Below are 23,960 nucleotides of genomic sequence, written 5' to 3' on the forward strand. Positions count from 1 at the left end.
AACTTTAGTCATTATGCAGAATAATAAACAAAAAAATCACAGCAGTGGACAAAATTTTATTACAGTTCAATATATGTGTTACGTGTACCTTATCACTAAACAAATAATTGTTTTAAAATAATTTAATAATGTAACGAAAAATGGAATTAGCCTGTGTTTTGTATATTATTAAACACAACGCTTGTTCACCATGCCTGTTTGCAGCAGGTTTTTATGTTAGTTTCCAATTACACCTAAAAATTGCCTTTTCACATACATGTGTTGCGCGCTACATTTAATAATTAGTTGTGTTCGATACATTTTTTTCCGTATGCTCTGGGAGTCGCATTCGTAGAAAAGAAACACGTAAACTAACAGATCAAATCCAACTGGAGGAGGTGGTGCGCATATCTTTTTTTCTCTCTCTCTTAAAGAGTAGTTGAGGTCACAGCATCAATACCATGGACAAGTATAGTTGGGGGAAGATCGAACGTAAGCTCAGTCAATAGATCGAGATAGTGGTGACACTTTTCCTTATAATCAACGGATGGAGTAGCTGGAGGCGTTGGAAGATACATAAATGTCACAGCCGTTGCATTGGATCTATCGCGTATTATTTGATTGATTCTGTAAACGAAAAGGCAAAATAACGTATTAAGACAAAGAAATAATTAGCAGTTGTATACGCATTATTTTCTATTACCTTTGCATGTATAATTTGGAGCGATTAATATTTTCTTCAGCCATCAATTGATTACTATCGCTATTACCGGTGAATTGTTTGAGAATATTGCGGTGTTTTGCAAAATCAATATCTTTACTCCATTCCGGAATCTGAAAGTACGGGAAGAGTTTGTATAATTGTACGACAAAAGATTCACATTAAAATTATCTACCTTATGGATGGATGCTGAAATTCTTAGCAACTTCAATCGTTGGTCAAGACGGTGTTCTGCGGGCCGTTCAAAAGCAGCACTGAGAATGTATGAAGGGAAACATTAGTATTAGCGCATAATACTCGCAAAAAAGGCACGATCTTACCTATTTTCTGACACAGTTTCCGATTCACATAGAAACACGCGTAGCTCCAACTTCTTCCAAACAGGCAACATGTTAATTATGCATGCCAACTGCATCATAAATTGCGACACGACATCAAACGGATCCTCATTTTTCGGCTCGAAAATATTCACTGGCCACACATCTATGTAGCGGATGTGGTTGTTACGCGCAATCATTTGCTTGTCCAATCGATGAAAGTGACGACATAGGCAGAGATTTTTCCTCATCCGTAAAACATCATCGATGATCCGTACATAGTCAACCACTCCGAGTGACTTCGATTCGCCGCTCTTGCGATACGGGAACAATTTAATCCCATTGCCATCAAATTCACTGGTTTTGTAGGGTGAGTCCTCACTGCAAAGATTTGAAACACAATAATTAATCTCATCCGATAGCAAACAATATAGTTCAGAGGTGTGTGCTTACTGTTCAAAAAAGTCCTTCGACTGTTCCTCGTCATAGAAACCAAGAATGGTTGTGTTAGGCTTCATCGCTCCCATGCCGGATATTCGAATGAGATGCTGAATGCCTTCGCGAACGTTTCTAGATAGTGTAAGCTCCACAAAAGCCTTCACCTTCATATGGTCAACTAGCGAGAGCCACTGAGTGTATTCCTCAATCGTAGGATCATTCGATGAATCGTTATCCGCGAACTCTCCCACTTTCACGTGTCCAATTACATACAAACCACCTTTTTTCATGTCGTTTACGAAATGTATCAGGGGACAACAGGAGCGTGGACTGGACACAAGCAGCAACATTTGCGGACGCCAGAACTTTACATGATCTTTTCTCGAGTCTAACATAAGCAAATATTTGCGCACCTGATGAAACATCAGTGCCTGTGAAATGGAACCCCATTGTGCGCCTTGCGAGGCCGGCGAAAATAAATGCAGCGCTATCACAAGTAATAGGCAAAGTATGATACTAGATAGCGCATAGATAGAGTTTATCACAAACATCATAATGGCTGTCCCAAGCAGGCCAATAAATGCAGTATGCCATGTGAAATACTTGTAGGTTGGCCGGAAGTTAGGTGCTCCAGTTATTTCAATACCCAGACACGCCAAGTTGGTCGCCAAATATGCCAGCATGAAAAGCACCGAATTAATCTGGGCGATTGTGTTGAGCGAACCGATCAGTAAAATTGCTTCCACCAAAACCCAGCTCGCGATTACGGCAGCAATTGGATTATTCTTGTACGTACCCTTCACAACAAAGCTCATCAGTGGACCAAACACACGATCCTTCGCTAGAGCCTCCATTACACGGCTTGCGCCAATCAGGTTACTTAAACCGGTAGAAAAAGTGGCCGTCAAAATGCCAATGGTTACAAACGTTGGCCACAAGTTGATTGGCCCAAGAAATAGGAAATTGTTCTGCAGCAAAGTGCTTGTGGTGGTGGCCGCAATCAGCACTGATAATGCCATGTAGCACAGAAAAGTAAAGAGCACGGCAGACAGAGTGCCGGCTGGAATGCTTTTCGATGGATTTTTCAACTCCCCGGACATATTTGCACCGGCCATGATGCCGGTGACGCCCGAGAACAGTACACCGAACACAACCGCAAAATTCACTTGATTCCCGTTCGAAGTGTAATCCTTGGTATAGTTGGTGTGCAAATTGGACCAAAGCGTATCCGCCTGCAGGCCGGTATAGCGTGCGGTGGTGAAGTTCACCAAGCTATTCTCATGCGGTATGCTCACGTCCATTGGTCCCTGCGTCAGGAAGCTGACGTATGTCGACAGCAAACAAATGACCACCACTCCCAAAATCATCATCGAAGTTTTGGCGAACATTTCCGCACCAATCAACACGACAATAAGCATCAGCGTGTTGAGTGAGCTGCAGTAGAGGAAGCGCCACCAACGGCCATCCGGAATTGAACCGCTGCCAGTGCCATCCGAGGGACCAAAGTTTTGTATAATTCCTTCAGCACATCCAGATATCGCCAAACCACAACCTACTACATTCGCAAGAAAGAACAGCGTTCCTATGGAGCCGCCAAATTCCGGACCCAGTGTGCGGCTTATCATAACTGTAGGCGAAGAATAACAAAAATGCGAATAAAAACAACTTGAAATATTGTATAGCTCATTTGCGGGGGCGTATACTTACAATATACACCTCCACCCTCAACGGCACCATTGGTCGAGATCGCACATACGGACGAAACGGTGAAAAGCAAAATGACGTAAGCGATAATAAACTGCAACAGTGTAACATACAGGCCAGCATTGCCCACGATGAAACCTGTGGAAAAATATTCGAAAATTATTATTAACCAGCAAACACGATCACTATTCTATAACAGGAACAATGCATTTATGTAATGTTGTAAGTCAAGTTGTGTCTTACCAACTCGAATAAACACTAGCGCACTAAACATGGACAACGCTACGGGACAAAAGACACCCGCAAACGTTCCCAGCGTGCGCCCAGAACTGGCCACGGGATCGGAGATGCTGCCGAATTCCACATATCCAGCTGGATCAGTTGTCGGGGCAGGAGACGAAAACAAACTACCGAACTGTCGAAACAGCCGGGACGTTCCTGCCCCGTTAGTTCCTCCGGTAATGGGATACGATTCTGACGATTCTACTGGATCGTTGTTTGTACTTCGTACATTGTTTTGCGCGATCATTCTAATCACTGTCCTGGTGCAAACTGCGGCACAATTCAATCAAAGTATGCTAGCTCTAGATGATTCCGTTCAATAACGAGATTCGTTAATGAATGTTCGTGAGCAGTTCGATTAGTTCAGCAAAACATCAGATAGGTGATACCACTGAACTGTTACTCTGGAAACGAAACAAAGCACTTACATTGCGAGGTAATAATACGCTTCGCAGTAAATCACTCCTGCACAAAGCAATTGGTCTCTTGTTGTCAAACACAGCGCTCACGAACGATTCGTTGACCTATCCCCAATTTAGCGGAAATGATTCACACTAGTTTTAATTTACACCACAGCCAAAACTAGATAACTCATTGGAGCGTTGAAATGTTAATACAGCTACAAATATATAATGCTTGAAATACTTATTTGCACAGCTACTTCTTAAAATTCCGCTCTCATATCGAACGAATATTGATAAGCTAAGCTAGATACAAAACTAAATATGCATTGTTAAAAATGCAGACGAAATGTGATGAGATGGAATGTCAACAATTGGTTGCCATCAAAAGCAATCGTGCTGGTTTTCCTGCGTACGGAACAGATCATAATATTTCTGTCAATAAAATTCATAACAGATGGATATATTTCTTATAATTGTAACATTTTATTCACTGTAACGAAACAGTAAACATGCGTTGAAAACAAATCAAATATGATAAATTCATTCATTTGAACCACCATATCTCTCGACTAGACAGTATAAACCAAAACAGATACCCCAGGCCAAACAGCACTTTTGTGAGCTCGCCAACGCTCCCAAATCGGTGCGATTTTCCCTCGCTGGCGATGCTTTTTGTAAGTAGTTGGGCCGGTTTTGACGTGTTGAGCTAGGGTTTTTTGAGGGATGGCCGCTAAGAAGCTCGCCTTGCCCTGCGGGCCGTTCAACGCGAACAGCAATATGTAAACAAATCATTCATCTTTATTCCTGAGTTCAAACATGACCATGCAATAGAACGATTTCAGCAGTACAGTCTGTTCCCGAGTTACGCGGTTTTTGCGTTCCCGAGGAATCCGCGTACCTCGAATATCAGCATAAGTCCAATTTCGAGGTTTTCTGACGAAATACAATTGATTACTCGATATTTTTTATTCAATTTAGTACTTTTATACACTTTGTACTTTATTTAATACGATTTGTGCGGAAAATTCTGTTATTTTGGGCTTTTAAGTGGATTACTTAAACAGAACAGACTGTACAGGCGGTCCCCGAGATACACGGTTATTGGGGACCGAAAACGGCCGCAAAATACCGCGTATCTCGAATTTCCGCGTAAGTCGAATCTCGTGATTTCCACCCAAAATATCACTAATTTTCGTGCAATTTTGCAAGCAGGGGGTGGTTTTAGCCACCAAATTAATTATTTGATATGTTTCTAATGAATTGAACAGTTTTAAACCTTTTTAAATGGTATTTTACATTCGATCAATACGGAAATTATTTGGTATTTCACAATGGATGTTTCAAATCAGTACAATTTGCTCAAAGAACTGTCAAATTTTGAAATCCGCGTATATGAGGTACCGTGTATCTCGGGGACCGCCTGTATGTGTTTTATTTTTTTATGGACATTCCGTTAGCAATTTAATTAAGTTTCTTTTGGATGATCTTTACCTTACTGTCTACGATCATTCCAGTTTTATTGCCCTACAACTCTTGGTACGATGATAAACAGATTAGAAACAATATTTTCCATTCTCACTGCTAAACATCCAAGCGGCCAAACCCGTATTAAAATACAACAACAGCAGTAAGAAAATTTAACAGTCTGTAAAAGGAAAATGCTTAGCTCCTGCTAAAAAATCCATTTTGCATGCACGCTGATCCCCTCCGATGGCATCTAATTCTTCCAGCTGTTGTTTGGTGAGCTTGAAATCAAAAATGTCCAAATTTTCTTGCTGCCGTTTACGATCAGTTGATTTTACGATCGGAACAACACCTTCATCTATCTGGAATGAAAAGCACAGCTTATTAATATCGTTTTAATTTCCTCTCAGTTTGTATTTTAAACAACACAAAATTCGTACCAGATATCTCAAACTAACTTGCGCCGTAGTTTTATCAACGGAAAGAGCAATTTCTTTTAAACGATTATTCTGTAGGAATGGTAATTTCTGCTTTCCTAATGGTGTATAGCCCATCACTAGAATGTTTTGCTGTTGACAAAATTTGCGCATCGGCCTTTGATTGAATCCGATCGAGCATTCAATCTGATTCACCGCTGGAACTATGGATGCGTCTGAGAGTAGAGCATTTATTTGATGCTCGTTGAAATTAGATACACCTATGGAACGGCATAGTCCTTCTTGGTAACATTGCTCCAATCCTATCCACGCTTCTGTAGGAGCAATACTATCGTCGATGGCATTTGGTTTCGTTCCATTTCCCGCACATTTCTTTTCAGACTGCAAGGCAACAGGTGTGTGCATCAGGTAAAGATCTACATAATCCATACCCAAACGATCCAAGGTCATTCGGCAACACTTTTCAACCAGATCCTGGCGATGATACGATCCCGAAAGTTTCGAGATGATAAAAAAATCATCTCGGGTCAGATTGTTACATTCACGTATTTTTTCGCGTATTGCTTCACCAACGATCGCTTCATTTCCATACGCAACCGCCGTATCAAACATACGATAGCCCACGTCGATTGCTGTTCTGATCGCTTCCTTGCCATCGGCGCCAAGTATTGAGTATGTACCAAGACCAATCGTGGGTAAAGCTATTGAATGCTGGTCACTTAAGTTGATGCACGTTTTAGGTATCATTCTCTAAACAGGAATCGAAGCGGAATATACTAATTTAATGTTTTATTAAATTATCACGTGGATCGTTCTTTCCGATTAAACAAAGACGAAAATCAAAACAACGCCAAATAGCCCAAAATGTCGCGACAAGAAATAATCTTCTCTGACGTGTCAAGCCGTATGAAATAGTGACGTCCTTGATGATTCATGGTGGAAACATCAAACATGAAAAGGAAAAATATCAACACCCCACTGTACCTTTAAGCGTATTTTAAACGAAATTAATTCTCATTTTTTCTCTTTTAACTAAAACGTAGTACTACAGTTTATAATTATATTCATATAATTTATTCCCACAAGAGCACATGAACGATCGTTTTCATTTGCGTTTATATTTTGAGTTAATATGATTAAGACTGCTAACCTTTGCAAGAAGAGCTAATTATAATGCTGTTCGGAATGTTTGAGAAATTGTGCCGTTGGATAGGCGACGACACTTCTACAAACCATTATTGTAAGTTGCATAAAATGCATTAAAAGTCAGTATTCATCTTTCCTGCTGCCGTGGTACGCGCATATTTATCTCTGACACTGTTCGCACTTCATCTTCTTCTCATATACTACCGGAGGGAAGCATACATTACTATTACCATTCACCTTACTTGAACTGTGATGCACTAATGCGCAAACCAATTACATCTTTGCCCACTTCGGCCACCTTGCAGACGACGCACGTGACACCCTTATACGGGGGCTGGTACGAAGCAGAACATAGAGAACACTTTTCCTCCGGTTTACCGCGATAGATGGGTTTGTAAGTAACGGCACACAATGTGAACGGATTATGCTCATCGTAATGCAAAGTGTGTTCGTCTGATTCATTCATTTCGCATGCTTGCAATATTTTGCGTGCCTGCTGAGCTACCTCAGGACGTGGACCGAGCTCGAGCAAACGACGGGCAAAGGAAGCCGCTGTTTTGTAGTTCTTTAGCTTGAAAAACAGATTTAGTGCTGTTCGCAGGGTAAGTATCTGATGAACGGGTTGCAAGTTCACGTGAGTAAAGTATGCGGCCAGTTCACATATACGCTTTTGCTCGTCGAGTGTGTTCTTCGGTAGCGTTTTCCGCACTGTTTCCATTTGGAGACCCACCACGTATTCTCGGCAAATGGTGAGCAACTGTTGCGCTTCGGCTATTTCCTGCCGCGTTTCCACGACTAGCAGCGGAATGCAGAGGATGATATTTTGCAGTTTATCGATTGCTTCAACGAATTTGCCGGTAGTTGTTAGCTGGTAGCATGTTTGCAAATTTTGCACAAGATCATTCAACTTGTAGGCAAGCGTGGGGTGACCGTTCTTGGGATTCAGTTCCTTCCAATTTCGGTTAGGATGGGCAGACAGCGAACTGACGTGTGGCAAACTGCTGTACGACGTTTTCGAGGCTGCGTATGATTCCATAAAAAGTTCCTTGTACGGGGCGAAGTTAACTACACCGACTTGATCGTTCAGCAAACGGCAAGCAGAATCGTAGGAACCCGCTCGTACATGATCGGCAGCCAGCTGTGAATTGATGGTCCAAAAATGAGACGGGGGATGTCCTTTTGGTGGTGCCGCAAAGAAGTTCTTGGTGCCGGCCGCATTTGAAGCTGAAATTTTCGATATCAATTCTTCGGGCAGCTCCAGATCATCATCGCCCACATCCCAACCGGCTCCCTCGCCTCCTTCGCCAGTCTTAGCTTCGTCGTTTTCCTTCGCATCCTCAAATCGGTCACCATCGTGCAAATCGTCGTCTACTCCCCATCCATCTTCCTCCTCGGCGGCTTCGGCTACCATTTCCGTTGGGGCCAGCGCCTGATGCACGGTAGTGGCACCACGTGACATCATAGTTCCTTCGAAGAATCCCTTTGAAACGGTCAGCAGTGGCCAATTGCTCTCTGCCTGCTGAATCGGCACAGGTGGGCGAAGAAACTTGGCATCCTTACTGACTTCCGGTAAATCTTTCCCTTCCGCAGCAAACTCTTCGGCCATCTGAGCGGCGTCCTCCTCCAGACCATGAGTTTTTGCGGTCAGGTAAGCAAGGGATGTTTGCTTACAATTTTTGAGTATCGATACTCGTTCCGCTACATCTCCCAGCAACAGTGCACCCTGGTACTGGGCGGAAACATCTTTGCGTATTTCGGCAATCTTGTTCATCTTCTTCAGTTTCTCCAGATTTCCCGTAATCAAATACAGGAAGGACAGTTTATCAAAGTTCTTGGTGCGCTGATAGCACATCTCCACCACCTGGTGGTTTCCCTGCATTAAAGCGCTCTGTGCTAAACGCTCCCAGCACTGCTTATCGTCCATGGCTTTGGCTGCCTCCAAAGCTACCTCAATATTGCCACACTCCAGCGCAAGTCCAAAACGCGTTTTTTCATCCTTCACGAAATGCAAGGCCACTTCGGGATAACCTTTCTGTTGCAGGTATGCAATTATGCTCTGTCCCACAAGCCGAGCATTGCGCACCATGTGAAGTACCTCCTCGTACTTCCGGTTTATTAGCGCAAGCTTGAACTTGTACTCCGTTGTATCGATTGTGAGCAGCCGCGTACGGCATTCCCGATCGAGACAGAATACCTGGCTGTTCTTTACGCGCGTTATGTAAATCGGAAGATCAAGTGTACGAATGATACCGTGATCACCGTTAATGATCGCATACTTGATGTGGTTCGATGTGGTGTAAATGAACACTCCAGATTCGTCCCAAGCACCGGACTTGATTCTCGCGCTTTCGTGAATGGAGCAGAGCAAATCCAAACGGCGATTGCAGATGTTCAGCGTGTGCTTTGCCAACAGAGCCACATGGCTCATATCGGTTGACCAGACAACATACTTGCACTTGGCAATTTTCACTTGAGCCAGCGACCGAAGCTGTTGTACATCGAACAATGTCACATGTTCGGGTTCACGCAGCAGCAGCATGCCGGTTCCAGCGTAGAATATCTCATCGCACACTGGCGTCTGTATCTTTTTGGTGACCTCGTTCTTGAAATTCTTTATCACCAACTGGTTGGCACGATCAAGAACGGCAAACCGGTTCCGTGCCACCCACACAGCCGTTACACCGGATGAACGTTTGCTGTCCGTTTCCTTGTTCTGCGAATTGCTATCCTTTTGCGGGATGCTATACAGATCGTATGTGCTATTTTCCAAGTTGGATGTGCGCGTGCAGAGCAATACTGCGTTCAATGCGGGATTATAGGACATGCTGTAGACGGGTGTTTTTCCTCCACCGCGTATCGTCATCACAACCGAATCGGTGTTCGTGTTAAAATCAAGCTCCCGAAGGAAGCGCTCCTTCACATAGTACAAACAGTTTCCGTACACTGCGTATGCTGGACGTTCGCGCTCAAGTTTAAACACGATAGTGCCGGAGTCGTGGCCTGCCGCAAACAGGTTCAGATTAGGATGTGCTGCCAGGATCCAGAAGCGTTCGTTTTCGCGGCGGAACGTGTGAATACACTGCCGCTTAGTCATATCCCAGACGCGAATGCTGCGATCTTCGCTGTTTGAAATGATTAAATCCGCCCGAGGATGGAACAGTACGCAGGAAACATTGTAGTAGTGTCCACGGCACGTATCTACCTCCCAAGCTTTATATTCGTTCATGCGCCACAACTTTACCTGTCGATCGTCTGCTCCGGACACAATCAGCGGTAGCGAAGGGTGGAAGCTTGCCCAATTTACGCCTCGATCGTGTCCTTCTAGGACATGCTTTACTACGGCGTCCGCTTGGCCGAAAAGGTCCGTTGCACCAGGATTCTTCAAATGGTCGTCCAAACCAGTGGGTCCGGGAGCGACGTTCTTCTTGCGCAGACCAGAAATGTCCCAAATGCGAACAGTTTGATCAAGCGATGCCGAAACAATGATGTCTTCATCACTCGGGTGGAACTGAGCACACATGACATAGTGATTGTGCCCGGTCAATACACAGATGCATGACCGTGACTGCCAGTTCCAGATGCGGATGGTTTGATCATCCGAGGCGCTCAAAATCCACGGATACTCATGGTGAAACACCGTGGTTCGAACGTAATCCAGGTGACCCAGCAGGGTAAAGATACACCGGCGCTGCTTATAGTTCCAGACCTTGATTTTGAAATCATCCCCGCCTGAGACAAACAAGGGCTGCTGATTGTGAAACGCTATGCCACGTACCGGGCCATCATGTTCGTCGAACTTTTCGATCAGAGTACTTATGCGATAGTCCCACAACTGAATAACACCGCTATGCAAGCTGAAATAAACATCCAATTAAATGTGATTACACTTAGTCAGTGCGCTTGATATTTTTTGTTTGTCGCCTACCTAGCCAGAATCCATGGACGTTTCGGGTGAAACGATAGACCCTTCACACGGGCCGATTTTGTTTCAAAATTCGTCAACATACCGAAGATTTACGACGGTGGCTGTAAAACAAAACGCAAAATGGATTTGCACAATTCTACTATGTTCAATTTTATCACTGCACACGTACTGCAAATGTTATGCTTTTACTTCAGCAAATTAAGCCGAGTGCTCATTCTTTTGTTGAAAATTTTTGTAATTTTTTTAATGACACGTCAACTTGTCAACGTTGTCATCGGTCAATGCAATCAATGCCCAAGTAGCAATTGTAATCTGCCATATTCTGATTCGCTCAATCGATTAAAATTGTTCATTTTTTATTCGTTTATTTTTTATTGAACACTTCTAATATGTTTTCATTTATTTTAGCTCGTTTCAGAGCTCTAAACACCATTGCCTGTATTTCTTGAACGGAATAATTTGGGAAAAATGTTTGACTTTATTTCGTACATTGAAAATTTTCTTGCGCAACTGTCATTGACAAACCAACGGAAGTCAACTAGCTGTCAGTCGTGGCTGTCTTGCGTTCTTTTTCCGGCAATCGGATTTGTGTGAAAGACACACTTGATTTTGCTGCGAACTTAAACAATGTCTAAGAGAGGTAAATTGTGGCTTTGTGGCTACTGGCCGTTTACTAGATTGCCCCGATGCCACCACAGTGCCCCGTATCATTGACCCATGTGCAAATCACGGTGATATTTTGGTGAAAACAATTCCACACAGGCGTGTTGGACTGAGCCCCAAACGAAAACGTATTGTGGAGGGATGCGCGGTGGTTGAATGGTTGTGTGCACTGTTGTGGTGATCGGAAGTGTAGCATTCGCAATTTTCGGAGTGCTAATAGTGTATATTGATTACTCTTTCTTCGATAGGACGTGGAGGATCCGCGGGAGGAAAATTCCGCATCTCGCTCGGTCTGCCGGTTGGCGCCGTCATCAACTGTGCTGACAACACGGGGGCCAAGAACCTGTACGTCATTGCTGTCCATGGCATTCGCGGTCGTTTGAACCGTCTGCCTGCGGCTGGAGTCGGTGACATGTTCGTAGCCACGGTAAAGAAGGGTAAACCAGAGCTGCGTAAAAAGGTAAGCTGTCGTTAAGGATGTGCTAATGTTTTTACCCTGTAATCGTCATTGAAGGAGCAGTGAAAGTGTGCACGATATCATCTCATACATGTTTTTCCTTTTGTAGGTAATGCCAGCCGTCGTGATTCGGCAGCGTAAACCGTTCCGCAGGCGAGATGGTGTTTTTCTATACTTTGAGGACAATGCAGGTGTGATAGTAAACAACAAGGGTGAAATGAAAGGCTCCGCTATCACCGGTCCCGTTGCGAAGGAATGCGCTGACCTGTGGCCTCGTATCGCGTCCAATGCCGGTTCGATAGCCTAAGCAAAGCGGCACAAAGAATATGCAAATCAACATCAGCATACAGAGTGGCGAAAAGTTTGTTATGTTTCAACGCGTCGGTGAAACATCTAACGTTGCTCGGTGATTGGAGTATCATCTGTTCAAGCACCGCAAAAGGGAAATATAATACACATTGAAACCCAGCTACAGTTCTACATTGTGTTCGTATGATGCGATAAGTTTTGATGAAGATGAATTTAATGTTGGTCGAAGCGTCGCTTGGTTCTCACATAGCAACAACCTTCATTGACAGCGTGCGCGTCAGACAACCATGATTCTACTCTAATTTAAATTAGCATAGAAGAACTGCTCTATTTCATTACAATTGAACATGAGGTAGGAAAAAATGAAAAATTGTGCCAATATGAAATCTTGATGACAAAGATAATCATTTAGATAACGCAGATGAAAATCTACATATTTCTCATACTTGTTTTTAACCACAATCTGTGTAAATTGTTCTATAATAACGGAAAATTGTGTCCCTTGCTTTGAAAATGTAAAGAAACAACTGCACATCGTATCCATATCTTTTGTTGCCTGATGCAATCGGTTAGTTTTCCACGCGGAAAATGAGATTCATTTTAAATGCATTTTTCGATTCTATTCTACGTAACGGTAATGAAATGGCAGCTGCTATAATTGTGTACACCACTGTTCATATCGGGTAGCAATATGAACTGTCAAAAGGCCCATTTCGGCATAACTCATAATCGAAGCATTGCTACACTATTCGCCGGTCTTGTAATCCGGCAACAATATCCGGTCAATATAGCTGTACTTGGCTGCTAAATCATCACAACTTATAACGAAAGCAGAAACATCACAAATGGATCGGCAATCGGTTTTGAAGCTGTTGGTTGGAACCATCGTTACTCTACACATTGGATTCTACTTCGTGAAGCCTCTGGTGATGCCTTCCCGGGAAACGGGCCAACTCGATATAGACGATACTCGTCCAAAATATTAAGCGTTGATACGTTTGCTCCCCTTTTTTGTGCTTTACAACAAATAATAAACAATATCTTATGTTTGCTTGAGTTTTTATTGAATATCCAATTCACAGTAAAGCCCGTTGCCCAAAAGGAACGCTGTTGGATTCCGAAGAAATTGTCGGGGTGGGAGTTTGAAATAAAACCGTATTCCAAACTCCCACCCTTCAGTTTTTGAAATACCCATCAGTTCTATTCCAGGTGAGGTTAAAGTGGTTGAGATGCGCCTGAAGCCCAGTAGGTTTCGTTTCGCACAAACCACTTAAGGGCGATTGCGATTCATTTACGTTTCCATCGCCACTACTGGAATTGGATCCGGTACGTTTGGGGGCTGATCGTCACCATCGTCACGGGGTGGCTGACTTCCGCCAGCAGCTTCCGGCGCGGCTCCGCCACGGCGAACAATGTTGCTCAAGTATTTGTCATTTTCCTGCTCCTCTAGAACGTGGAAATTTTCGCCCTTGCCCACGATCGCAATCGAAATGTTCTTGTTGTTCAACTCCACCTCGTTGGGCAGCGTGTCTTGAAGCGCTTGTACGCCATGACGAATCAGCTCGTCCTTGGTGCAATCCGGGAACGTTGCCAGATGCTTCTCGAGATACGTACGGGCGCTTTGGGAACGCGATCCAATCGACATTGCTTTACAGTCGAAGAAATTAGCACTTGGGCAAGTTTGGTAGATATGCGGTCCCTGGTCGTCGTAGCCGATGACCAGCAGCCCTACGCCATACGGACGACGGTCATAACGTTGGGTGCAGACTTGCATCTTGTTGCCAAGATTGCTAATAAGGCGTCCTACCGGATAGAACGCATCATAAGCGTACTTGTAATTCAGACACTCTTGGCGCAGATAGCGACTAAGGATTCGAGCGTCGGCCGTGATACCGGCGAACGAAAGGCCGAGATGATCATCGATGGAAATGATTTTCTTCTGGTACGACGAAAGCTCGGACGATGCACGTTTCAGTGCAATTAGCACCGCAAAATCCTTATTTTTCAATCCCACCGTCGCTGAGCCAAGCTTTACGGCTTCCATCGCATACTCCACCTGGTGCAAACGGCCCTGTGGACTCCAGACCGTCACATCGCTATCGTATTGGTTGCGGAACTAAAAAAGGACAAATTGTTAGGTTAGTCCAATGGTCTACGCTAAATTCCTCATACAGAGGCATGCAGGGGTATCCCTACAAAGGATACGATATATTTTCGATCATTTAAAACTTATTGAAGGGATTAAATTTCCACTCACCATTTTGCTGCTTTCTTTCTTTGATTACAGTTAAAATATTATTGCTTTGTCACTGAGCCTGATGCTTCACAACAAATGACAACCGCTTTCTCGCATCACTATAGAGCAGAGTGACCAGAAATACCGATTTATCTGTATTCCTACCGATTTTTTATATGCCTACCGATTCACAGATGACCGCCCTAAAACTACCGATTTTCCATTTATCCTACCGAAAATCACAGATATTTGATTTTTCAGTCGTTTAAGCTTAATCTGTGGCGCTTGGGATGCTATTTCAAGGATTGTTAACCACATTTGTTACTTAACGCGCTGATGCACGTTTGTTTGCCTGCCACTTTTTATCCGTTAAAATTTAATGTTCATAATAAGTAGAAAATGTCAGTTGCGTGGATTCCGAAAATTTCTCGTCAAAGAAAGTCATTTAAATTTGAATTTGAATCTCGCTGTCAGCGGTTAAAGCTTACTCGACAGACAAAGAGAATGAAATTTTCAGGCGAGGGGAAGGTAGAAACACACGATGGGGGTCCGGCCCAAGATCGGATCCGAAGTCCGTTGTTTTGGGCTGATAATTAATGAATGGCGGATGGAGCGCTACCACAGGGAGAATGCGCTCTCTTGCTCATTCTTCTTCTTCATTTGGCACAACAGTCGCTGCCGGTCAAGGCCTGCCTGTACCCACTAGTGAAGTGGGCTTGGCTTTCAGTGACTTATTGGTACCATAGCAGGATAGTCAGTCCTACCTATGGGGGGTCGGTCTATTCGGGGCTTGAACCCACGATGGGCATGTTATTAAGTCGTTCGAGTTGACGACTGTACCACCAGACCGGAAACAATAAAAAAATCTAAATCCAGCGAAAATCAAATGACAGCACGTACGATAAAATCGTTTCCAATGGAGCACTGTAGCGGATCTAAGGTCGCGTGGAGGCCCGAGAAATAAAACTTGCCACCGTTGAAAAGAAAATGTGCATCTTAGTCCTTCTTTGGCTTAGAATTCCTAGTACAATTTTTAGATCAACACTTCAGAAAGACCTTCATTTGTGTAACCGCTGAACCAAATTTAATCCATATCCTAGGTAAAGGATGCATATTCTTTTGAAATGGAACTTTCATTTTGCGCATTAGTACCCCCCCCTCCCCCATCCCGCTTAACACTTCTTTCGCTTTCACTTCTTTTAACTCGAGTTAAGTTTCGAGTTTTAACCTACCGAATACTACCGATAAAATATTGATGCGCCTACCGAAAACCGCCAAAATAATCTGGCCACACTGATAGAGAGCCTTCGGTCAATCAAATTGACATGGCAGTACAATTTTACAAGGTGTATGGATATTAGGAGGTGAAGTGCTTCAGAGCAAATTGACATTTCACGACTTGACATAACAATACTGGGTGCTCCGGTATTAAAATCGGGAAGGGCTGGAGGGGGGTATAGAAAATTGTATGCGATTTGACATAACAATACTCAATGATGGCGCCCGGTGAACGCGCTAATAATTCACCTTCTAAATAAACACACCTTGCAATTTTATTTTTATTTAGGACAATGGTCTCCTTACACAAGGTGTATAGACAACACTTGAAATGTTTAAAAATTCAAATAAATACGTTACTTTTTTGGTCGTAATATATTGTTATCAAATATAAATTCAGATTCAATTTATTGGCACGAGAATTCCTTGGTTGCTTCTTAATGGCAAAACATGCGAATTGGAAAAAAATAAATAAAATGTCTATGTGAATTGCATATGCATGTGGTCCGTTTCTTAAACACAATTAATGCAACGAATATTTGTTCGTATCTGTTGATGTGCATCGCACAAAGGATTTTTCTTTTTAATTTTTAAAATTTTGTTTCAACGGTTTTTACCTTCATCTAACAAATCGCACCTAAATCAATTTAAATCAAATTGTCTTATCAAATCAAATGAAATCAGACCCTAGAAGGGTAGACGGCGAGGAGTATAGTGTTGAAGACAGGGATGTGGTAGATTAATCATATAAAGAATCGGATTATAAGCAGTGCTGTATATTGATACGCAGGCGATTGTTGTGCCAAAGAAGAGTAAGCAGATTAAAAACAAAAATTAAAATATAAACGAAACAACAAATACATGATAATAAACCACTACAACATTTGCGTAGTTGACACAAAACTAATAATAATTGGTATAGAAGTAAGGGAGGTATAAATAAATAAATGTCCATCATGGGTTCAACTCTCATATAACCCGTCCTCCCGTAATAAGGACTGACTATCTATCTATCAGGCTGCGTTAAACTCAATAAGTCTCGAAAGCCTGTATAGGGCCGGCTTGACCGCGTACAGGACATTTAGCCAATACGACGAGAAGTAATAAGTAAATTAAGATAAAATCACAATAATCATGACAATTATTTTATTATATTAAATGTAGTCGATGTCTGCCAATAAGCACTTGCTTGCATATTTCTTTCACCTATAAATAATACTATCGTCATATTTTATAATTTATAGAAGAACGTTCCGGTTAGGTCAAATTTGTAAATAAACCTTAAACGAATGAAGAGGTAAATATTAAACAATAGTTTACCGCGGATTTTTTTTAAATTACAATTTTATTTGTAATAATTATAATAAAAGTACTTTTTTATAACAAAACAGCAGCATATTAAAAAGAAACAAACAACATTTGAATAGTAATGACAATTTTTTTAAACAAAAGTTCTAGTTTCCCCAACAGCCTTGCTGAATGCTCTATCCACAAAACAGTCCAGTGGCGAAACGAGCACGTATGCCGTAATCAGTATGTCTGTCGCCAGTATTACTTTATTTTTATTGCAGCTAGTGAAAGTATCATTCGATGCTTTCCGGACGCGACCTCCTGCCTAAATCGTGTAGCGATTACATTCCCAGCTGGCTTCACTCGTGGTATGTTTTTTTTTTATCTCAACCTCCACTGGGATTCGCGGTAAACAGGTAGTGCTCCTGCTTAACACCCCAGATTGTGTATCGTATTCGGTATGTTGTGGTTGTGAGTAGATTAGGTTACGTCAGAAGCAGATTACTTTACCCTCGAATTGGGAGTGATTGGCACGAGAGGTGTGTGTGTTAAAAATTGGAAACCACACATAAACTGCACACAAAAATGTATATTATAGTACAGTATATTTCCTTTTATTTTTTCTTAGGACTAAGATTGGCTTGTTCGCATGTTATGTTGCCTATGATAGTTTTGTTTTGGCAATATTTCACTTGATATAATAAAACAGTATCAATTAAAATTTGCTCAAATCAATTACTGCTACTTTTTGATTGTTACACAGGTTTAGTCCGGTATGGTATACATGCATTAGAGGAAGGAATGCGGCAAATGGCTATTGGCGCGGTTTCCTAGTAGTACCGGTACCACGCCAAAACAAGGAATGCATCGATATCGGTTAATATATGTTTTAGTATTGTTTTGCGTTTGCATTGTTTCTTATACCTATAGCAGCCATGCAACACTACTAAGCCGGTGTCGATGGAATGTTATGCGTACATAGCGTGCGCTACCAAAAGTACTTCACCCTGGGTTAAGCAGCCCTTTCTCGCTTTCGTTTAGTAAACGATTTTATATTTTTGATGTCCGTCTTTAACTGGACGAGTTTTAAATGTTTCAAAGTGATGTACATGTTCCAATTGATTAACAATACCCAATTAAACCAACGTTTTGTATTTTATACTTCTTTAGTAGACTAGAGTAATATCTAAATAGTTTGAAATTTGATCACGCAATTGAATATTACTATGAATCCATAGAAATTAAACTAAATATTTGCTACTACTTAGTACGACAGCTCTCTTCTTAAGCTTAAGCGCTAATGATGATTAAGCAAACCGGCTGTCATCGGGTGCACTAAAATGATGGTAGTACAATTGTGCCTAAAACGGTTAACCTATACGGTTGGGCATTCCACAGTAATTGAGCACCTCCGAGACCTGCATTAACGATACGGTTGTTTATTAAAATAAGACGATTCAGCTGGTAGCACACTGTGCTGGTGCTGCAGACATTTTGATAGCCACTGGCATACTCGCCCGTGTGACCCGCGGCACGTTACGGTTGGTTGAACTGCGAGTAACAATCTGGAAAACGTAAAAGCGGAGTTTAACGGCTAATTTCTTCTCAAGCCACCCGGCATGCACACTTCTAGCAGATTAAGTGATACAGAAAACGGGTGCTTTCATCGATGGGCCAAACGAGTGGTCTTGGTTTCACACGAACCGCTCGGGTGAGTGGTTGAAAATGGACGAAATCTATTAGATAATCCACGTTTAATTTGCTGCAAATACAGGCAAGACAAGCGCACTCAATGCGACCGTCCAGTTTCCCATTGATGACTTATATGGGCTTCGTAATCAGGTCATTCTTGATTGAAGTTAATATACCACGAAGCGCATCAGCTAATAGCGTCGAAACATTACCTCCAATTATAGCAAGGGAAAATAGGTCAAACGTCTGCAGTTTAATGAGAAAGATAAGGCAAACAGTAGTAGAAAAAAACGGCAATACAAATCCGTACCATTCATTTTTAACCTTAAAAAAGTTGGTATTTTAGATGCCACGAGCATAACATAAAACTAAAATAACATAGATCATCCAATCAAATGCACAAATACCATGGGCACCAATTGATTCATGACGATAAGTAGGATTGCGATGCATTTCAATGGACTATGCAGATAATTGTACTTGACATTGATCTCAACGGTGCACTCGACCTGTGTGCAAAAGACCTGCTTATCACCATCCGAGTAAAAATTACTATGTCTGCAAGGTTAAATGTCGTAGTTGGACCGGCGTCCACACTTTTGCGGTGGGAGCAACATCCTTGCATGATGTATACCCACATTTATTTGTTTCATTGATGCACAATTATTAACACTTTTGTATGTTACTGTCATTCCAATATGTACTACGAACAAATGACAAACAGTTTAATTACTTGATGGGAACAATGGAGCTTAATACCTTAGGAATTAAGTTTATATAAGGGGAATTGTTTGAACTCCTAATTTCGTAATTTGAACCCAAATCACTACACATACGACTCCTTGCCTTGGCGATTGAGTAATCTCTAAACGGTCTAAAGCACTACACTCACATGTGCTCCCTCTTCTACGCACCTAAAACACACACACACAAGCACGCAAGCACGCGTGCGCCATACGCCCAACCACATATCACTTTCATTCCCCGCGTTTCATCTCATCAAATTGGCAATGGTTTCTAGTGTGAGGCCGTCGCCGCCAACACCAGGTGTGGTGATGGTGGCGGCGCCTTACGTTCGGTTCCTTCGATTGTCCGTGGTCAGTGTTGGGTAAGATGATCATGGGTAAGAGAGGGAAATCGGTCATGATATGAAAAGCGCTGGAAAGCGCAGACTGGGGACGGTTCCATGGAAGGTTCCGGTAGTGAATTATGCTGTCTTCATGCTCCGACTGATCTGTGTGCTACATTACTTCTGGGTTGTGTGGTGCGCCGGTGTAGTGTTTGGATCGATTGTAACATAGACACACTTTTTCGGTTCAGCACCGTGGCCGAGTGCCGCCTGTTACGAGGCAAGGGGCACCAAATGCAATGTAGAGCCTCGTACATTTGCTAGTTGATGAATTGCCATGCATGCGCTGAAAGCCATAGAAGGGGTGTGTGTGTTTGTATGTGCATGATATGGTAATTTTATCGCTTCCCTTAAGCTGCCGCTGCCGTCGGAAGACATTATCACATGAGGACAAACCTTTTTTTCTTTCGTTTTTTTTTGTCACAGCTGCGTGCCGCCTAAACGCCAATGTTATTATAGCCCCATACACTGGGGCCCCACAGAATTAATCGTATTTCAACTATTCGTGCTGCTGTTGCGGCTGCTGAAATATCACGATGTGTGACACGGATTTAGAGCAGCCGTTGTTTATGCTTTTTTGAATTCAAATTACATCAAGAGCAACGACACCTAAAACATGAACATTTTAGGGTTAAAGAGCATCATTTGTATTCCTAACGAGCAGAGCGAAGTGCTCACGCAAACACTAGTGTCGTCTATTTATGTGCTATATTTAGCGTTCAAGCGAGTAGCTAACTATCGTAGATCCTCCAATCTTTTATATAGTACAACTAATGAACTATTAGGCATGATGATGTCGCCCAACATGCAGTTTATGTTCTTGAGCTGCTAGAAACGGTGCAAAAATATTAAACTTTTATTGTTTCTATTTTTAAAACGGTACCAGCCATTCGATTACTATTGTGCGTATAATTCAGCACGTTTAAATACGTATCATATTCAATTTACATACCTTGACATGAGCTTCAGATAAGTGCTTGAAATTTTAGGTCGTAGCAATTAGCCTCCCTAAGATCGCAAGATAAAACCTCATCTCATTTCAATCATCAACTAATAAGAACGCAATCATTTATATCGCAATCTAATCTTATTAACAACAGAAAAAGCAAAATATATTCATATTTTAATACTAACGTAAGGGAACCAATCCATTGACTTTCAATTACTAATAGCTTCTCATCATTAGTATTTTAATTTGACACTGGCAAAATAAGTTATAAGCCGATTCTTCCCCTCTTTTTTGAGTTGCTGCTTCGGCTAACGTTAACGATACATCACGTATCGAAAAAGGCCTTTATAAACTAGTATCTTGCCACGTACATCGATGTGCACGACCTTGCCACTGTGCAGTGGGGCCAGATTGGACATGGTGTGTTTGACTAAAAGCTTTCGGAATTATTCACAGTGTTGCTTGTTAGTAAGATATTCTATGCATAAAACATCTAAACCAAAATTTTGCCAAAAGGAGCACATACCCGATAGGATCGCATCGCAAAATCGCTACGATATATCACTTTGAACTCCAATGGGAGTAATCAGCTAATGAAGAGAACAAAAATTTGCTAAATGTATTTTATAGGAGTGTTAAATGATTCAATAGAGGGTGATCCCATGGTGCAGTTGTCAACTAACCACGACTTAATAACATGTCCGTCGCGGGTTCAAGGCTCATAAGAACCGTCCCTCCGTAGCAAAGACTTGACTTGATCTATCCGACTGCGTGGTCTCAAAATAAGTCTTAAAAGTCTTTATAAGCCATGCCATGCTTGCGTAGATCGCTTCGCCAGTAAGAAGAAGATGATACTCTCCTTCCTTTTCATAAGGGAGGTGATTCGTCTGGCTCATCCGCGAAATTCTATCTATGAAAATTGTACAGTATATTTCACCTGTTTTTCGCATTGATATTATAGCCTTTGCAGTGAATTACAGGATTATGTGGTGTTGTTTCAATCCGTCTATCATTGCCAAAAATTGGCTGCAGAAGCAGAAGAAAATAGTAGTAAAACAAGAAAAAGTCACAATATATAACACAACCAACAATTCATTTACAGCCTCATTTGCGTCGTAATCTTTATGCAGCGTACATCGTTCAAGCATTCAGCCTTTTTGTGTGCATACAAATAGGTCACTAGTCTTTTATTTTTGCGCTACACCCTGAAAATGTAAACAAACAGCCTTTTTTCCTGCTGGAGAAGTCCCATCAAAGTTCATTGCAGCTATTATGCAACCGATCGCTGTGGTGAAGCTTACACGGGAAGATTACTTGATCAATACGCGGGCTCGAATGGATTCGGCGTGCATAGGAAGCACTAGTAACCCCGATGCTAGTGTTTTGCTAAGCAATAGATACACAAAGTGAATGTAAGCGTCGAGTGCGTATTGTAGCTGTGAATATTCGAAAGACTGGCGACTTCTGCTTCGATCGTTTGCTACGGCTGTATTTCTACGCAATCACACGACATATCCCAAAGCGCGAAAGGACTGTTACTTCAACGCTGTTGGTCCGATGCAAGAGAATCGTTAGCTATTCGTAAACTGATGGATTTTTATACCCTTTTGCGCTTACCGTCATCGCCGCAGGTCTGACGACTAAGCGATGGTCAATGAACCGGTAATATAATTGAAGATTTTGTTTTTACGCTCATCTTCTCGCCGCTTTTAAGACGTACAGTACGCAAAAAAATGTTAAACATTTATAAAGTTTAGCAAACATAAAATGATCAATCATTTTATAATAGTGTTTTTTTATTGTTGAGTAAGTTATGCGAAATTCGTTGATACAAAAATTGAAAATACAAAAGAACCTGAAAACTACATGTACATTTTCACAGCCTATTTCCAAGCGGCTTGTTGTTCTATGAGCTTTCAACATGTGTGAGTTTTATTTTACAATGCATGAAAGTTACCAAAAACGTGATTTCATTAGTATATCGGAGGCACGATATGAAAGATGAATTACTTCATAAACTGCGTATGTATACATATGCACATGAAATTGGAAAACTGTTTTCCACTCAAGTTCGGTTTCGCTATCTTTCTGCCGCCTTTCGGTACTCGTTTAAAACCCTTACCCGATAGGAAAGTGAAACGAGGCGCGTCTTGGTGCGCTGATTGCATAAGGTGAAAAATTTGCTTAATTTTTCTGCTGTCCAGTTGCAATTTGTGTGAGGACAGCAGCGGCTTAGCTAATGTTCAACGCGGGAACATCTTTGGCCGTATGCTAGGCACATAAAACCGTGTACTGACGATGTAGCGTAACAGCAGGTTCTTTTTTATCACATGTCCCGTTTTAATGCATTCGCCTGCTAACACTCGTTACCTGCGTTAATCGATGAAGAAATCTGGAATTACCCGATTTAATATCTGACTGAAAAGTCAACTTTTTAATTTTTAATTTGGTAAGGGATGGCCAAGCCGCATTGCTTTAATAACAAAACAAAAAAAATTACATAACTTTATAGCATACTTATTCACTATCATACAACAACTTCTACAATACAACAAGAATGCCGAGAAACAACTATCGCTTACAATTGATTGGATATGTACATTAACAACAGATAGACTTTACAAGTTGGTACCACTTGATATATAATCTTTCTGAGCATCGACTTTGTATAAGCAATGTATGATTATCATACATTGTCTATAATACTTGAGCCAAATTTAACAAACCGTAACCTTGATGCTGTAACAAAAGTAAAACAATTGATGCTGCACCTACAATTAAATGAACCAATGTGTCACCTTTGAGTCATATTCAATTTTCACGATCAAAAAGGACTGCTAGTCTTGCTTTGCTACATATCAATAGGGCAATTAGAGTTCTGTAAAAGTCATAATAATAAGAATCAAGAGGAACTAATGGTAAATGTCCTAATTTATAAAATGTGCGAGTTATTTGCGGTCAGCGCCAACTGGTAGACAATATGCGCAGTGCATAAAATTATTTATTATCCTATTCTAATATAATATTTTAAGTATTTTATGCGTCATTAGCAAGTCTTTTTCCTATTTTTTGTAATAGAAACGCTAAAACGTCTTTTTTTAATTGAGTGAATCATTTTGTCAATTGATAAGGGCATTGAT

At 41.7% G+C, this 23,960-nt stretch overlaps 5 protein-coding genes across 7 annotated transcripts; 1 reads left to right on the plus strand and 4 right to left on the minus strand.

Moving 5' to 3' along the window:
* Window positions 1-36: 36 nt before the first annotated feature.
* On the minus strand, window positions 37-4,224 carry LOC120955541 (solute carrier family 12 member 9). 2 transcript variants are annotated; one of them, XM_040376505.2, is made up of 8 exons: window positions 4,087-4,224; window positions 3,403-3,845; window positions 3,163-3,297; window positions 1,471-3,082; window positions 1,021-1,398; window positions 876-954; window positions 683-813; window positions 37-606 (listed from the first exon to the last, which is right to left on the minus strand). In XM_040376505.2, exons 2-8 carry the CDS (start codon window positions 3,686-3,688, stop codon window positions 408-410), a joined length of 2,820 nt encoding a protein of 939 aa, XP_040232439.1. In that variant the 5' UTR covers window positions 3,689-3,845; window positions 4,087-4,224; the 3' UTR covers window positions 37-407. The 2 variants fall into 2 exon arrangements, with proteins under 2 accessions (XP_040232439.1, XP_040232441.1); XM_040376507.2 differs by having other exon boundaries at window positions 3,403-3,743; window positions 3,870-4,224.
* Window positions 4,225-4,772: 548 nt separating this feature from the next.
* On the minus strand, window positions 4,773-6,727 carry LOC120954657 (aldo-keto reductase family 1 member B7-like). The gene is made up of 2 exons (XM_040374756.2): window positions 5,750-6,727; window positions 4,773-5,671 (listed from the first exon to the last, which is right to left on the minus strand). The coding sequence occupies exons 1-2, from the start codon at window positions 6,491-6,493 to the stop codon at window positions 5,483-5,485; spliced, it is 933 nt and encodes a 310-aa protein (XP_040230690.2). The 5' UTR covers window positions 6,494-6,727; the 3' UTR covers window positions 4,773-5,482.
* Window positions 6,728-6,797: 70 nt separating this feature from the next.
* LOC120954656 (coatomer subunit alpha) lies at window positions 6,798-11,074 on the minus strand. 2 transcript variants are annotated; one of them, XM_040374755.2, is made up of 3 exons: window positions 10,987-11,074; window positions 10,818-10,918; window positions 6,798-10,746 (listed from the first exon to the last, which is right to left on the minus strand). In XM_040374755.2, exons 2-3 carry the CDS (start codon window positions 10,895-10,897, stop codon window positions 7,131-7,133), a joined length of 3,696 nt encoding a protein of 1,231 aa, XP_040230689.1. In that variant the 5' UTR covers window positions 10,898-10,918; window positions 10,987-11,074; the 3' UTR covers window positions 6,798-7,130. The 2 variants fall into 2 exon arrangements, with proteins under 2 accessions (XP_040230689.1, XP_040230688.1); XM_040374754.2 differs by having other exon boundaries at window positions 10,818-11,066.
* A 257-nt stretch (window positions 11,075-11,331) lies between these two features.
* On the plus strand, window positions 11,332-12,405 carry LOC120954659 (60S ribosomal protein L23). The gene is made up of 3 exons (XM_040374758.2): window positions 11,332-11,457; window positions 11,729-11,940; window positions 12,047-12,405. The coding sequence occupies exons 1-3, from the start codon at window positions 11,445-11,447 to the stop codon at window positions 12,242-12,244; spliced, it is 423 nt and encodes a 140-aa protein (XP_040230692.1). The 5' UTR covers window positions 11,332-11,444; the 3' UTR covers window positions 12,245-12,405.
* An 883-nt stretch (window positions 12,406-13,288) lies between these two features.
* LOC120954658 (proteasome subunit alpha type-1) lies at window positions 13,289-14,608 on the minus strand. Its single transcript, XM_040374757.2, has 2 exons — window positions 14,504-14,608; window positions 13,289-14,362 (listed from the first exon to the last, which is right to left on the minus strand). Exons 1-2 carry the CDS (start codon window positions 14,504-14,506, stop codon window positions 13,538-13,540), a joined length of 828 nt encoding a protein of 275 aa, XP_040230691.1. The 5' UTR covers window positions 14,507-14,608; the 3' UTR covers window positions 13,289-13,537.
* Window positions 14,609-23,960: the final 9,352 nt, after the last annotated feature.

This window comes from Anopheles coluzzii, chromosome 3 (genome assembly GCF_943734685.1).
Source record: "Anopheles coluzzii chromosome 3, AcolN3, whole genome shotgun sequence".
Lineage (NCBI taxonomy): Eukaryota > Metazoa > Arthropoda > Insecta > Diptera > Culicidae > Anopheles > Anopheles coluzzii.

Coding starts and splice junctions, on each gene's coding strand:
- LOC120955541 (XM_040376505.2), bottom strand. CDS start 3,688: ATGATCGCGCAAAACAATGTACGAAGTACAAACAACGATCCAGTAGAA. Junction 1,399..1,470: donor TCGAAGGACTTTTTTGAACA/GTAAGCACACAC, acceptor AAATCTTTGCAG/TGAGGACTCACCCTACAAAA. Junction 955..1,020: donor GAAACTGTGTCAGAAAATAG/GTAAGATCGTGC, acceptor ATACATTCTCAG/TGCTGCTTTTGAACGGCCCG.
- LOC120954657 (XM_040374756.2), bottom strand. CDS start 6,493: ATGATACCTAAAACGTGCATCAACTTAAGTGACCAGCATTCAATAGCT. Junction 5,672..5,749: donor AAGTTAGTTTGAGATATCTG/GTACGAATTTTG, acceptor TTTTCATTCCAG/ATAGATGAAGGTGTTGTTCC.
- LOC120954656 (XM_040374755.2), bottom strand. CDS start 10,897: ATGTTGACGAATTTTGAAACAAAATCGGCCCGTGTGAAGGGTCTATCG. Junction 10,747..10,817: donor CGTCCATGGATTCTGGCTAG/GTAGGCGACAAA, acceptor TGTTTATTTCAG/CTTGCATAGCGGTGTTATTC.
- LOC120954659 (XM_040374758.2), top strand. Junction 11,941..12,046: donor AACCAGAGCTGCGTAAAAAG/GTAAGCTGTCGT, acceptor TTCCTTTTGTAG/GTAATGCCAGCCGTCGTGAT.